Genomic DNA, 14,446 nt, shown 5'->3' with positions numbered 1-14,446 from the left:
GTTGTGGAAAGGAACAGTACATTCCCAGTAATTTGGTATGTCATCATAAAACTGCGGGATAATTAGTGTTGGCTTCTCCCAACCAGCACGTGTGACTTGTGCTCTGAAGCTTCTCCATTTTTTCCTCAGAGTTATTGAATACGGGGAGGCGAACCGCATGTCAGTTCAGAACGTGGCCATCGTCTTCGGACCCACGCTGCTGAAACCTGAGACGGAATCTGCCAATATCACGATGTACATGGTATTCCAGAACCAGATTGTGGAACTTATCTTGAACGAGTACAACAGCATCTTTTAAGTACACCGAATTCCTTCCTCCCCTCAACTTCAGCAACTTTGATGATGTTTATAAGGGTCGCCAAGACAACGATTGGAAGCTTGTTTAGAGACTGCAGAGGCTGGGGGGGTCTGTATTGAGGGGGTCAGGCGGTGTGCAACAGCACTGTGATTCCAGCACTTGGTCCTGTAATCTTATCTTCACCTTTATATATTTGGTTTTGAACCAGAACTTTCTGTGACAAACCACATCAAGTGGTAGCACTCCCTTCCTCCCCTACCTCACTGTCAGTTCATATGCTATTAACTGCATGGATTTTGTTTCTGAATGAGTTGTTTACTTTTAACTGTCATCTTTAGTCCATTTCCTGCTGGTGACTCTCCACCAGCTGAAGACGCTGTGATATTTCAGATCATTATGCAGGGAGTCGCCACATCTTAAAATGCTGAAGTTTTTGCTAACCTTTAGGAACATGCTAAAACAGACATTCAGTACAAGCTATTGAACAGTTTTTATGTAGTTGTATCTGCATTGTAACTAAAGAATTAGTTTTTTTCCACCACAGTATAGAAAGGATTTTGTAAATTTAATTTTTATAATTTTTTTTTATGTAAACAGGCAGCTGTACAGTTGTGCCTAATTAAATTTTAAAGCAGTGTTTATGACCACAATCTTGTTTGTAATATTTAAATAATATATTAATTGTGAATGAAGAGCAGAATATAGATGTACAGTTTGTTAGCATTAATGTTACGGAAGTTTAGAAGAGTCAAAATCAGCACCAGTTAAAGGCGAGTAACAATGTTACAAGGATGGAGTCTGTCATTGTAAATAAATATTTACTTTGTATAAGAGCTGTAATGTAAGTTTCGTCTTTTTAATTAAAAATGACCTGATAATGAATATCAAATGTTTCAATTCTTTGGTTCCTTTTTCTACTTCACATTCACATTCCCATACTGCCATCCATTCTATACACAGTCGAACCTCGTTACTACGTACCCCGGATACAACGTTTTCACCTTTTCAACGTACAGGTTTCTAATTCCCGTTTTTAGCCTTTGTATTATTCCAATAGCATCCATTGTTTACAGCGTACACCCTTACAGCGTAAACTTCGATACAACATCCAAATTTCTAGAGAAAATACGAAAACTAACCATCGTTACAACGTACAGCGCTCTCCCGGCCCACCACAACTTGTGTCGCTACATATACTTGTATCTACCTGATCTTAGCCCGACAATGCACATTTGTCTATTGCGTTGCTTGGCGTTAAATGAGTTGCCTTGACCGATCGTTACTGGACTGCGTAGTAATGGCTTGTTAAGTGTTGTGTGCGTATTCTTTGTTTATTAAACCTTGTGAAATACCGGTCATGCCGGTAATTGTGAATTCAGAATAATAATGGAAGTAAAGGATTTTATGATTTAATTTGACCAATATTTCATTAATATTTTCAGGCCAAATGCCAATTTGGATGCGAATGTTTATTTTTAAAATCCATTTTGACCAGCCGTTGTGTATTTTCGTTGCCGTTTATCGCCGGCCGGCACAAAGTAATTGTGAGTAATTTAAAGAAAATTTCAAGGATCCAAATGAGCTTTGTCGAATTATTTAACAAGTAATAATGTGTTCGTTTGTTTTGTAGTCAATTTAAGGGTATGTTCTATTAAAGTTTTATCATTTACATGGGTATTTTGTGAGTTCTTTCATCCATCTTGCACTAAGTGGTTACAACGTTCTATGCTTATAACGTACATGTTTTTGATATCCCGTCTTGTACGTAGTAACGAGGTTCGACTGTACCTATTAACATCCTCCTAATGGTCTAATCGGAGCTTAAACACTACATTGCCAGTGCTTGCTAGACTGAAAATGTGCACCATTTAGCAGAGTAAATACTAGATGAGATGTACCGTAACCCTGTAAAAGCTGTTATGTAGGATGATCCATTAATGTTTACGTCCATAAACATAAAAGGACCATTTTGAGGAGTGATATTTGCTTCTTATGGTTGTTGTAAGGTTTGATATTGTAACGTTAAGCGGACCGAGGCATTGCGGGAGCAGGGAGCGACAAGGAGACCCGTCTACAGAAGAAAACTCGTTCTTTAACTGCAGTCCTGAGCAGAATTATAACAAGCGACTAAATACCCAAAGCGGAAACACAAGGTGGTCAGACGCCGACCTGTAAAGTGCACACACGGTGGGAGAGTTACACAGGCTAAGAACACGCGAGGATCGGACAGGGTCCACACAAGAAACGGGCAAACACACGCGCGACTATAGGGAAATGTAACTATTAATATTAACAATAACAACAAGAAGGGCTATATACAATTACACACAGGGGCTATTTATAGTTGCACGCGGGGCATGCTGGGACATGCACCCCGCCGGCGCTACAATATGTACTACTTGATTTTCCTGTTACTATAAAGTAACACAGCAAAGAACAGAGAATTCATTAAAAAAAAATCATTAAAAGCAGGTGTTCCATCTTTTGACCGGTACTATATAAAACTAAATTTTCACAGTATTCGGGAAATAATTACTGCACTTAAAAATATTTTAGAAAAACGTTCATTACTGTAAATCTATCAGAAATCAACATAATTTAACTAGTCCACGTGATTACTGAGATCAGTGGATCTCAAACTATGGTAAGTGGGCTCCCTCTAGTGATATGCGAAGGTATCAGTGCGTTTAATTAAACGACAGTCATAATGGTGGTACGCAGCAAGGGGAATGGTTTTTAGTGACCGTCTGCTACCCCCACGCCAGTCGACAACTTTTCTGCTGGTAGGCAGAGAGCCAAATAATTTCTGAAGTAGCATGCAGTGATTTAAGAACCACTGAGCACGATGAAGTAATAACAGAAGACATAAGAAAGACAAATTTACTTTTGTTCACTCTTAGTCATTTACCAAGAAAAACACCAAACAGCTGTCATTCATGATTAAAGTCTTATTACTTAAATAAGAAACAGCCGTTCCATTCTGTTACTATTCATGTCTACTTACAATAGCCTTTGATATAGAAATCTAAACCTTAACTTTACCCTAGTCATAGACAAAAGGACAGATGGAGTCATCAGCCCACTTCTGCTATCACTTTAAACCAGTGGTTCTCAAACTCAGTCCCCACTGCCCTGCTTGTTTTCCTGCTATCCCTACCCCACTCACAAATCCCAGCTGTCTTTCAGCTTCTGATTGACTGAACACACCTGATCCAAATAATCAGCAGTGTGTAGGGCAGGGATAGCTGGAAAACAAGCAGGGAAATGGGACCTGAGGACCAAGTTTGAGAACCACTGCTTTAAATAAATGAGACAGATCAAAGTTCCATCTAGACACAGGGTGTTCTCATACCTGGTTCCCCAATGATGGAATAAGCTGTCAAGCTGCAACTGGCCATCAGATTCCTTCTCAACCTTCAAGAAATGCCTCAAGACTCATTAGTACTGGGACCTCTACTAGCCTAAACTACTTTATGTTCCTTTTGCTGGTCTCTTGTATTCCCAGAATGCAATTTAATGAATCGTATAGTTCTTGCTCTGATAATACACATTCGCTGGAAGATCAGTCTATCCTAGCTGATTCCTTGACAGTTCAATGTTTATGATGTAGTATGTGTCTCAGCTGTGAGTCTGCAAAATAAATATGAGGAAGCCCTCAAGCAGAAGAGGGAGAATTATGAAGGCCTGGTCAATGACTGCCACAGGCAATGATGGAGGGCAAGGTGCATGCTGCTGGTCAGTGGGGTGCAGCGGCTTTGCAGGGCACTCCGCCTGCAGGAAAGCACTCTGCATTACTAGCTCAGTGGTGCCAGCTTTTGGTCAGCTGGCTTGCGTCAATTCAAGCCAAGTCTGCACATACATTTACATGTATGCAAGAGTTTTAGTACCTTGTAAGTAGTTTGGAGGGTTAGCAAACTGCCCCAATGCTTTTGGTGTAGTTAGTTTTAGGTTTATAATACAATAATGTAGATTTGGTGTAAGATTTCTTGCTTGAGCATGGCAGTCAGCAAGCCTGAGTGTCACTGATTTTTTTTTTAAAAAGGAGACATAATCTCAAATTTGTTTGGAAGCCCAAGGCTACACGTTTACACATCCCAAATTTGGCTCAAGGACTGTAGTCATGTTTTACTACGCTAAGTGACAACAAGAAGAAAACAATTCTAGTGTGTGTGTAATAAATTTTAATTACTGTCATTTGCAACTGCAATATCCTAGCAAGTTTTACGCAGGTACCCAGTTTGTCAGCAGAATCATCTGCCATCCATCCAAATTTCACTTTAACTTGCTACTATGACGAAATATACTTATTTCTCGTTACCGACGCCACGTTCGTTGTTGACATTCAGTACATTTTTAAATGCCGGATGTTAAAACCGAAACTGCACTGTTTCGAGGTTTTCCTTACCGAAACCGTAATGGGGCGGATCACAGTAGCTGTGACGTCACAGTTTACGCAGTGCTGGCACTATATTCAGAGATGTACGTAGCCATAGCTACAAACAGGCTGCGTTCGAAGGCCAAATGCATCACAGCGGTGTGACAAGGCTTCAAATGGAGTCCAGAAATGCGTTCTTCCTTTCCCTCTCCGCAGAAGACGGAGCACCCAACATATCCCACGATTCACTGCGCAGATGTAAAGTGGGTGTGTCCCTGCTAGGCAATAGGAGTGGCGCTTCGTGATTCAAGGGTAAGGGCGGGAACACCTGATGATGCAAATAGGAAATTATCCGTAGGGCAGACCGTCCCATTTATCAACGCTTTCTGTTCGACCTTCGAAGAACGCAGCCTACAAACGCTACAACTTTGTATACCGCATCCTTTAAAGGATGCAGCCTCTGAATTCGGACACAACCTCAGTGACTACAGCTGTTTATTAAGGTAATTTTTCTATATAGATGGAAATATATGAAATGCTACGTTTGTTTATTTTCATTTAGAAGCAATTCTTAAAATAATGCTAGAGGAAGCGTTCGATAAGTTAATGCAAAACGCGTTATGAAATATACATCACGACCAGGTATCGACATTTTTCTTACGTTTTGTAAAAGTTATAAATATAATTTCAGTGCATTGTCTGTTAACCACGACATATAGATACAAAGACTTCCGGGGTATTCCGTAGCATTGGTGTCTATTACGCATGCGTGTAAGCTCTAATTCGACAGGCTAAGACCGTCGCTTGGCGACCAGGTCGAAGTTGAAAGGTTATCACTGTCATCGTGTGTTCCGCCCTTTTTGCATTCTCACATTGTAAAGATGGCCGACAAGGGGGCCAAAGGGGAGTCTGAAGCAACCTTCGCCAAGAGAATCGATCCCAAGAAAGATCATTTGACTCCGGAGCAGAAGCAGTTTATCCAGAGGGTGGAAATGGAGCAGTGGAAGAAGAACATGCAGAAACTTCGCGGCCGGAACATATTAACTGGCCTAGCGATTGGATCCATGGTGATTGGCATCTGTATCCTTATTCGGTTCACCGGGTTTTGTAACGTATATGAAAATGAAAGGCAAGGCGTTTATAATAACGCAGTTTGTATTTCCGTGTAAAATAAGTGTTGTGGCATTTTAGTTAATGGTTATTCACAATCACTAGATTGTAGATAGGTATTGATCGTCGGAAAGTTTTTTTTTTTTTTTTTTTTTTTCCCCTGGAAGTTTCTCATGTAACCTTGATATCCTTGATTTGAAGCGTGATTGCCTTTCAAAGGACCCTTACCGACTCGCTGCACGTAGCAAAGAAACTTAAAGAATCCCGATTTATAAACTGTATAAATATTTAAATAAGGGTTCCTTAACTGTCTCCTAAATTCAGATGGCTACACGTTTTATTCGGTGTCACAGGAGAAGATCATGGATGAAATTGACAAGGAGGCCAGCGTTGCCCAGATGAAGAGGGAGAAGACCGCATCCAACTAATGTGGGTCTTCACGTGGACTGTTTCCCCTCACGCAGCTTGTACAGAGTGATGCTCGCCGGCCAGGCGTTGTCCTGTTTCCACAAGGGTCTGTCCGATGTGTTATATAATATGGCCAGGAGATGGTGCTTAACGGGATGTTATGTGTTGTGCCCTTAAATTGACAAATTTTAAATGCATATATAGCTTTTCCTGACATCATTAGAGTGGTGTTTATCCAAATTTAAATACATTTCTGACACATCGTGATTGCATAAATTCAAGGGATGCACTTTCAAATCAAACTTGTACCTCTTTGATTTCCATGACATTTTTAATGCATCAAGTGTGAATGCCTTTGTGTGGATAGTGAGAGGTGTGTTTATTTAAACTACTGTGCTAAGAAATATTTTTCCTCCTGCTTTTTGAGGTTCAATAAATTAGGTTAAAATCATCTCCTCTTAACTCATTTTCACATCTCTTTTCCTGATGAGGGTGATGGCAGCAGCAAGTCAGACCAAATATTTTTCCATGACCAGACTCTAGCTCATCCTGAATGTGAATATGAAAGTCATTCCACTGTTACTTTGGGAATGTCAAAGGAAAATGTCAAACAAACTGGGATAAATGGTCCCAGAGCAGCTCTTTCGAGAGCCGTCCAGGTAGCTGCCTTGCGTCCTTATCCTGAACCACCTCGGCTAACTCTGCTCCATGTGAAGGAGCACGGGTTCCTTTCTGAAGTCTGATTTCATGGAGAATCAGTCTGGTATATTTCTGTCACTTGCATTTGACAATTCGACAACACGTGTAATGTCACAACTTGTCAGAATGTAACGAATGATGATGATAATAGGGTAAAGTTGCGATATAAAATTATGATGTAGTCTATAAATTTGTGACATTTTGTCGAGTTACTACAGAATGCGTTGTTACATTCTTCTGGTCCTTAGCCACTGTATGAGTGAAGTTAGTGTGCTGTTACTACAAAAGTTTAGCACAATAACCAAAACCAAACTTCTGTATTTGTAAAGGAATGTTTACGTGATAAGGAACATGAGGCTCATAACCCATGGAATACTAACCCACAAGAACCTACCAGGGCTCTCTCTCTAAAGTGGTTGGTGAGTTAAAGCGTAACTCTCCTCACTCTGGATTTTGACATCACCCTTTTGTTTTAAATATTTGAAATTACTTCTGGTTGTGAATTTACTGAAATGACTCAAATAAATGTGACAAGTGAACAGGCTAAGAAAAAATATTTTTAATCCATTTTTACAAATGATTTAAGGAGCAATATACTAAACTTCAGGGACAAAATGGAAAAGAAAGAGAAAAGGCACAGATTCAGCCTGGCAGTACGACATCGTGTTACCAACACTATTGGCAAATATTTTACATTCACAATATGTTGAATATGGTGTGTAAGACTAAATTCCTAGGAATGGTGGGAAGGCAGTTTTATCCTGCCTTATGTACCATTTTCATATTAGGACATTTTCTGAAGTGTAAATGTGAAGGTTGCTGCTACTGTGAGTTTTTCAAGAAATGCTGTAGTTTATAGCACTAGTCCAGAAAAAAGAAAAGTCACAAATTGTAATAATCTGTGAATGGAAGCATCCAGAAGAGGTGAATAAATAGATGCTTACTTCCTGGATCATATTTGATAACTCTGGCCCGGATTATTATTTTTTCATACAAATAAATGAATAAAAATTCATTTAATCTATGATACCTGTACATGATTTCTCAATGTTCATAATGTAAGGCGTTAGTTTAAAATTCACAGTTTGAAGTACAATATATATATATATATATATATTTCTAATATACAGTGCTAAAGAAAACATGCAGGCTGGTGTCTTTAGAAGAGGCTGCTCACAATGCCAGTCTGTTACTGTACACTGTGAGCATCCCCAGTCTATGTCACTGTACACTGTGAGCATCCCCAGTCTATGTCACTGTACACTGTGAGCATCCCGTCTACAGGGTGAAGGGATAAAATTCTAACAATATTAGGCTTGACTTTTATGAGAGTGTCATCTTAGGCACCAACCCTTGCTTTTTGTAGCTCATTTTCATGATGGGGGGGGGTTACACTGGACCAAATCATCCCACAATTCAGAAGCAGTTTTTAATGTTTACTCCTGCTGCATGAACATGGAATTACTCCTATTTTTTTTTTTTTTTGTTTTTAAGATTTCTTCCACATTGTTTATGATGAACTGAAGGAAATATATGAGGTTGGATTTAATTTTTCATTAAGTTTTCATGTTTCTGGGGACAGGGTGGCCATCCATCTACATCCATAAGCCTTGGTCTCTGCAGAATGTATCCCACTCAATCTGTGAGCAAGTGGCGATCAGCTTCAGTTATTACTGTCCTAATTGTGTCTGCTTAGTTTTCCGTCTCAGTGGCCAAATCCTGCATGCTGTGTGGTAACGGGGATGAGAATCCTGGTGCAGCCTCAACATACAGGGTTTTCAGAGAAATGCTGATATTATACATCATTGGACTTTTTAGGTAAACATACCAAGTATTAAGAGCCAGAGTTAAACACACAGACTTTGTACAGACTCTATATTTCCCATGTATTCCGTCATTGCTAACATTATTTCAACTAAATTGTCAAACTCCATGATTTACTTGAGATCAGTCAGATATGTTCAGGTATACTGTACAATCATCCTCAGAATTAATGAAACAGTTTAAAAACCAGTAATAATCTCTCACTATCCTTGATCTGGAGGTTTCGCCAAAGATGGAACAGGACATAACTGAAGAGCTTTAGTTCATTAGATGTCATCAAAAGTCTGACCGCTATCGGTGATGATTACCACACAATTACAATTAGTATTGTGTACGAGTGCATTGTGAGAAAACACAGACGGGCAAAATTTTGGAAACAGCCCACCTGTCCAAAAGGAGTGAATCACGACGCAGAAAAAGGCCGGAAACATACTCAGCAGTAAAATTACTTTTTCTTACAGCAGAAAGCATGTGAAAACAGCACAGGCCAGTGCACGTGCCTGCTCCTGCAGCCAGGGGGTGCTGTGGCTACATCTGGTCTGTTGTGGCTTTAAAGTGCAAAATCATAAGGCAGAGAGTAGCAGAGGACTGACTGCAGATGCAGTGATATACAGAGCAGTACAGTGTGTCTCTCACAGGGCTCCATGTCGGCTGCCTCACACATCATGTCTGGAAATGAGTGTTCCACTTTATACTTGGTTACGGGCGAGCGGACTTTTCTTCTAAGCAGGGCTGAGATAACACTCTCTCCCGTAAGCAAGATGGAGCTTCTTTCCATTTTTCATGGTCTGATTTTTTCCAGCTATAATGGAGCGTTTGCATTATTGCCGTTACAGTATCTCCTCCAAACAGTAATTCCCTCGTCATGTCGAAGGCTGCATTAGCCAGGCAGACCAGACCAGAAAGCACAGCCGGTTTAAGTGAGCTCTGCTGAGTTGGACGCGATTCCCACACAGTCATTTCAGACTGTGGGTCGCTACCTCCTTGAAGAACGAGCCACACTGCAGCTGAGGTAGTCCTGAGAGGTCCCTCTGCAGAGGCTCATCACTGGGAAGGAACACAGTGCGGACATTAGGCAGGATGTCTAACGAACAGCCTTTGCTGCATTTCCTGCCTGGTATGAACATGTGCTGTATGTGCAGCATTGCAGAGGAGGTTTGCTCATGGCAGAGGACAGGACGCTCACCACTCGCGTATAGTCTGTAGCGAAGGTCACGCCTTTGCTCGACCTGTCCTGGGAGCCGCTGCTGCTCCCGCTGAATGAACTCTTCCTCATGATTCCTTTGGGAATCAGCAACACCGTCAGGGCATTATATATGGGCAGCATTTATTATTCCTGTTTGGTTTCTTGTCAAGCTTTCTGAGCTCTTGCACGGGATCCCTGATTAACATCTACACCTGTGTTCACTGCGGCTTTTTAGAAGTCATGATTTGCTGCATGTATATGAACTAGACCGTAACCCAAACCTTAGCTTAGGCAACATCATGTACACTGCAGTCCCCTTAGCTTCTATTCACTTCAATTTCTCCCTTTTCCATGACTTTCTCACTGTTCCACCAACCAGGAAGCAGAACATGAGCTTAGCAACTCCTATTCCACAGACTTTCAAATGATGGCCAGCAAGCAGCGAGGGGCCTGGAGGGAGTCATGCAGGCCTTAAGGACCATAGGGTGTGGTCGCAGGAGCCGCATCCCACCCATGAATGGCTTTATGATTGGTTGGTTGTTTCAGGGTTAGGCTATTAACCTGTAGGGCTGTGCTGCCCCCCTCTAGGCCCATTTCTGTTTTGCATGGAATATGGGGGGGGGGGGTATGTTGTTCGGTTACCTGCAGGGGGCAGGATTTCAAGCCTCTGTAGGCTGTTCCTTCGGGATGGTGGGCATGCCGAGCTTTTGGACAGACGCCTCTGGCGGTTGGACAGCATGGCAGCAGGAGAGACGATGCCGGCAGGGGGCATCTTGCCCATCTTCTCGTATAACTCTTCGATCTCCCGTTTCTGAGCAGCCTGTAGGGTCTGCACTTCCGACAGGTGTCTATAGGGGGCACCAAAGGGGCAGAAAAGGGGAGGAGAAGGGGGTTGTTAGAAGAGGGAAAAAATGAATAAAATCTGACTATTTTATTGGTACATAAAAATGAATGATTTAACTTAAGGCATTTTAATAATATGTAGCCTCTATAATATATAATAATTTAGCATATTATTCTGCTTGTTCTACTTGTGGCTCAAAACGGTGAAGGGGAAGCAGACAAGCGAGAAAGAGGCGGGGCTCTCACTTCTCGCGGAGCTCCTGCAGCTCCTCCCACATGTTCTCGTCTTCGCTCTCTGTGTCATCGCTGCTCAGGTAGGAGGAGCTGCGGGGGCAACCCACCCAGAGGTGCTGCATCAGCGTGCCATTCTGGGGGCTTCCGGCTGCCCCCTCCCAATGGCGCCCATCCGACTCCTGGGGCGTCACCGACAGGCTGCTGCTCACTGCGGTGCCTGGGAAACTCGGGCAGCGCTCCAGGGCGCACTTCCTTTGCTCGGTGTGCTCCTCCACCTCCTCCTCTTTCCCCTCGCCACCTTTCTCTCCCCCCTCCGCCCCTGTGGTGGTCTGCGGTGGGGTGGCAGTGAGTGAGGTGCTGAGTCTGGCCTCGGACACAGCCTGCTCCCCTCTGCTGCTGCCCGTGCCACTCTGGGGGTGGCCAAGCGCACCCGGAGCCGAGACCCACGCCTTTCTTGCGCCGCCCGTGCCACTCTGGGGGTGGCATGCGGCAGTGGAGGACGAGGCAGGAGTGACAGGGGGGGAGCCAGCCATGGGGGGCTCCTTACTGGGTGTGACGTGGAAACGACCCACTGTAACAGCAAAAAGATTATTTAATAACCCTGATGGTCAATGATACATAAAAAGACAGATACAACTAAACATTTATAATAAAAAGCTTATTAGCAGCACAGGGTCAACTAGGTTCCAGAGTACAAGGCAGGGAATAACTCAGGATAGTTCACCAACCAGGGGGCGGCATAGTGGTGCACTGGTTAGCACTGTAAGGGGCGGCATGGTGGTGCAGTGGTTAGCACTGTTGCCTCACACCTCTAGGACCCAGGTTCGAGTCTCCGCCTGGGTCACATGTGTGTGGAGTTTGCATGTTCTCCCCATGTCATCGTGGGGTTTCCTCTGGGTACTCTGGTTTCCCCCCACAGTCCAAAAACATGCTGAGGCTAATTGGAGTTGCTAAATTGCACGTAGAAGTGCATGTGTGAGTGAATGGTGTGTGAGTGTGCCCTGCGATGGGCTGGCCCCCCATCCTGGTTCCTGTTCCCTGCCTCGTGCCCATTGCTTCCGGGATAGGCTCCGGACCCCCCGCGACCCAGTAGGATAAGCGGTTTGGAAGATGGATGGATGGATAAATAATAATGGATGGATAAACTCATTCATTGATAGGCAATCTGACAATGTCAGTTCACCTTAACAGAGGGGAAATTGGAGAACCTAAAGGTAACCCCATGAGAACATGCAAACTCCGCCTACAAAGAGCAGAGGTGGAGACCGGAACCCTAGTCATAGAGGCGAGGCAACAGTGCTAACCACTGCATCACCCAATATTAAATACCTTATTATTATTATTAATATTGTTGTTATTGTTGTTACCACCACCACAATTGAATCACAGTAGTAATAGCTCAGCTAATCTGCAGTACTACATTCTGCCACTAGATGGCAGACAATTGTTCTGTTTGAATAGAGTTACATTATTTTCGAGGAGTGACGTCTGAGTTTGGAGTTCGTACAGGATTACACAAAAGCAAACAGCAGTGCCGAATGCTGCAGTCACTAAGCAAAGCATTCTACTGATATGAGAACAGAACAGCAAATCTAAACGCAAGGCTTTGGGACACAAGGGTTTACAGGCAGGCGGGTTGTGCTTGTAAACCACAGAGCAACAAGTTGCAGTGAGCAGAGCACTGGGTCTTACCATTGTAAATGGGGGAGTGTCTGACCTCCATGGCACCCCCAGCGGTGTGCTTTTTCAGTGGCGGAGACAATGACCCTGCGCTGGGCGATGACACCTTCAGAAGGAAAAATAATGGCTTACATATTATTCCTACATCTAGTTTCTTCGTTCCCACTGCTGCCACACAGGACCGTCTAAAAGCGGGGCCATTTAGCGTCGGGCTACACAAGGGCGTCCTGCTGACACTAAACAGATGAGTAATATTTGCACAGCTGAGAATGTTACCATAACACCGGGAGAGCTCTGGGCGTGAGAGATCGCTATCTGCCACTCACCGTGCTCTGAGGACTGTCTGAACGTGATGAGGATGAAGAGGAAGATGGGGAAGAGGGCAAGCCACCAGGCTGGTCCTGAGACAGCGTTTTGAAGGCTGGGTTGTGCTGCGGTGTGCAAAAGGGTGAAGAACCAGATTGCTGAGTTGCCTGATTAAAAGACTCAGTCGGGGTGGGAGGCCAGGCTGAGCTCACATGTGGGATATTGGGGTGTCCTGGTTGGAGGGGCACATCGCCCTCCAGAGGGCGAGAGTAGGCCTCCATGTTCTGATACAAGTCTGGCTGACCTGCCGCTGCCCCCTGGTGGTAGGAGGAATCCCCAGGCATTGTCTGGTAGTGGGGGCTGAAGGCAGGGTAAGTGGCCTGGGGTGCAACGTGGGGGGGCATCTGAGGAGGGTAGGGAGGTGGTGGCATGAAGTGTGCCATGCTCATGGCCATGGAAAGCATGTTGGCTAGGGAGATGAGGGGCTGGGTTTGGGCCTGCCAAACACCGGGGTGCGGGGTTAGGGGGGGCAAGGGGGCGCCATCGCCGCCCATGGAGGAGGACGAGAAGCTGGGGCTGCTCGAGGTGCGGGTGACGGGCTGGTGGGCCAGAGGCGACTTGGGAGTGCCGGGGGTCACCGGGTACGGGAAGGGGAAGCGGGTCGTGGCCACGTAGGGAGACGGGGGGTACTGCTGCAGGTGAGCCAGGGCAGGGTGCGACAGGCCAAGGTCTGGCGTGGAGACAGGGGAATACCACAGGCTGGGGGGCTGGTACTGCTGCGGAGAGGCTGAGAGACAGAGGAGAGCGCAGAGTCACTCACTGGCACACGCCTGACACTGCATTCCACTGCAGAGCGGCCTGGTAATGAAAGGGTCGCTTTTATACTAATCAGTTACCTAGGAAACTAAGACCATTTGATCTTAAACATGGAAGAGTGCTCAGGAAGGATAATACTGTGACATTTTCACACGCTGAAATTAAATTGTCCTAGATCAGCTAATATGTAAAATGTATAAATATATTATAGTTGGTATCACATTCATTAAAACTGGGATATCTGTACAGTTGACATCAAAGGATCTGTCAACTGAATTAATTCTCCACAAATACTAATGGTAACAGAATGTAATCATACCTAAAACCATCGTTAGAAATGACACAATGACTAACATCATCATCATGCATCTGCGGACACCTTTCACTCATCAAGGAACCCCCAGGAAGGAAATAATGGCCCTGTCACCCCGCCTTCATGGGTGAAAACATTCTGTCATTGAGTGTCCCGCTGCCAGTGCCATGAGATTATTAAGACTTAAATCCCTAATGCTGAATACAAGCTGGTTTCCATGGCAAACTGTAACATTACTGCGGTTTATAAAAGCAGAAAATGATGTATGATGTCATTACATGACTAACCAATAGTGGCAAACCAAACCTCAGCCAAGAACACACAATGGACGGTGATAGTGCAAGTGGTTCCAGT

At 44.0% G+C, this 14,446-nt stretch overlaps 3 protein-coding genes across 14 annotated transcripts in view; 2 read left to right on the top strand and 1 right to left on the bottom strand.

The window, feature by feature from the left end:
* LOC125742930 (rho GTPase-activating protein 27-like) overlaps positions 1-1,187 on the top strand; it is a 30,824-nt gene extending 29,637 nt beyond the window's left edge. For all 8 annotated transcript variants that reach the window (XM_049015403.1, XM_049015402.1, XM_049015400.1 and 5 more), the window contains one exon: positions 130-1,187. In XM_049015403.1, coding sequence (XP_048871360.1) covers positions 130-298 — 169 coding nt within the window. In that variant the 3' untranslated portion in view covers positions 299-1,187. The remainder of the gene's footprint in view (positions 1-129) is intronic.
* A 3,840-nt stretch (positions 1,188-5,027) lies between these two features.
* Positions 5,028-6,642, top strand: LOC125742952 (cytochrome c oxidase assembly factor 3 homolog, mitochondrial-like). Its single transcript, XM_049015461.1, has 3 exons — positions 5,028-5,176; positions 5,555-5,753; positions 6,108-6,642. Exons 2-3 carry the CDS (start codon positions 5,555-5,557, stop codon positions 6,209-6,211), a joined length of 303 nt encoding a protein of 100 aa, XP_048871418.1. The 5' UTR covers positions 5,028-5,176; the 3' UTR covers positions 6,212-6,642.
* Positions 6,643-7,434: 792 nt separating this feature from the next.
* Positions 7,435-14,446, bottom strand: part of wnk4a (WNK lysine deficient protein kinase 4a) — a 50,675-nt gene continuing 43,663 nt past the window's right edge. For 2 of the 5 annotated variants that reach the window (XM_049015382.1, XM_049015383.1), the window contains exons 15-19: positions 12,984-13,750; positions 12,670-12,763; positions 10,990-11,548; positions 10,543-10,748; positions 7,435-9,995 (exon numbers count right to left, since the gene is read on the bottom strand). In XM_049015382.1, the coding sequence (XP_048871339.1) occupies positions 9,799-9,995; positions 10,543-10,748; positions 10,990-11,548; positions 12,670-12,763; positions 12,984-13,750 (1,823 nt within the window). In that variant the 3' untranslated portion in view covers positions 7,435-9,798. The remainder of the gene's footprint in view (positions 9,996-10,542; positions 10,749-10,989; positions 11,549-12,669; positions 12,764-12,983; positions 13,751-14,446) is intronic. The other 3 variants (XM_049015384.1, XM_049015385.1, XM_049015386.1) reach the window with 3 other exon arrangements.

This window comes from Brienomyrus brachyistius, chromosome 5 (genome assembly GCF_023856365.1).
Source record: "Brienomyrus brachyistius isolate T26 chromosome 5, BBRACH_0.4, whole genome shotgun sequence".
Classification (NCBI taxonomy): Eukaryota; Metazoa; Chordata; class Actinopteri; order Osteoglossiformes; family Mormyridae; genus Brienomyrus; species Brienomyrus brachyistius.
Note: the sequence above shows the minus strand (reverse complement) of the source record. Positions and strands in the feature narration are given on the sequence as shown.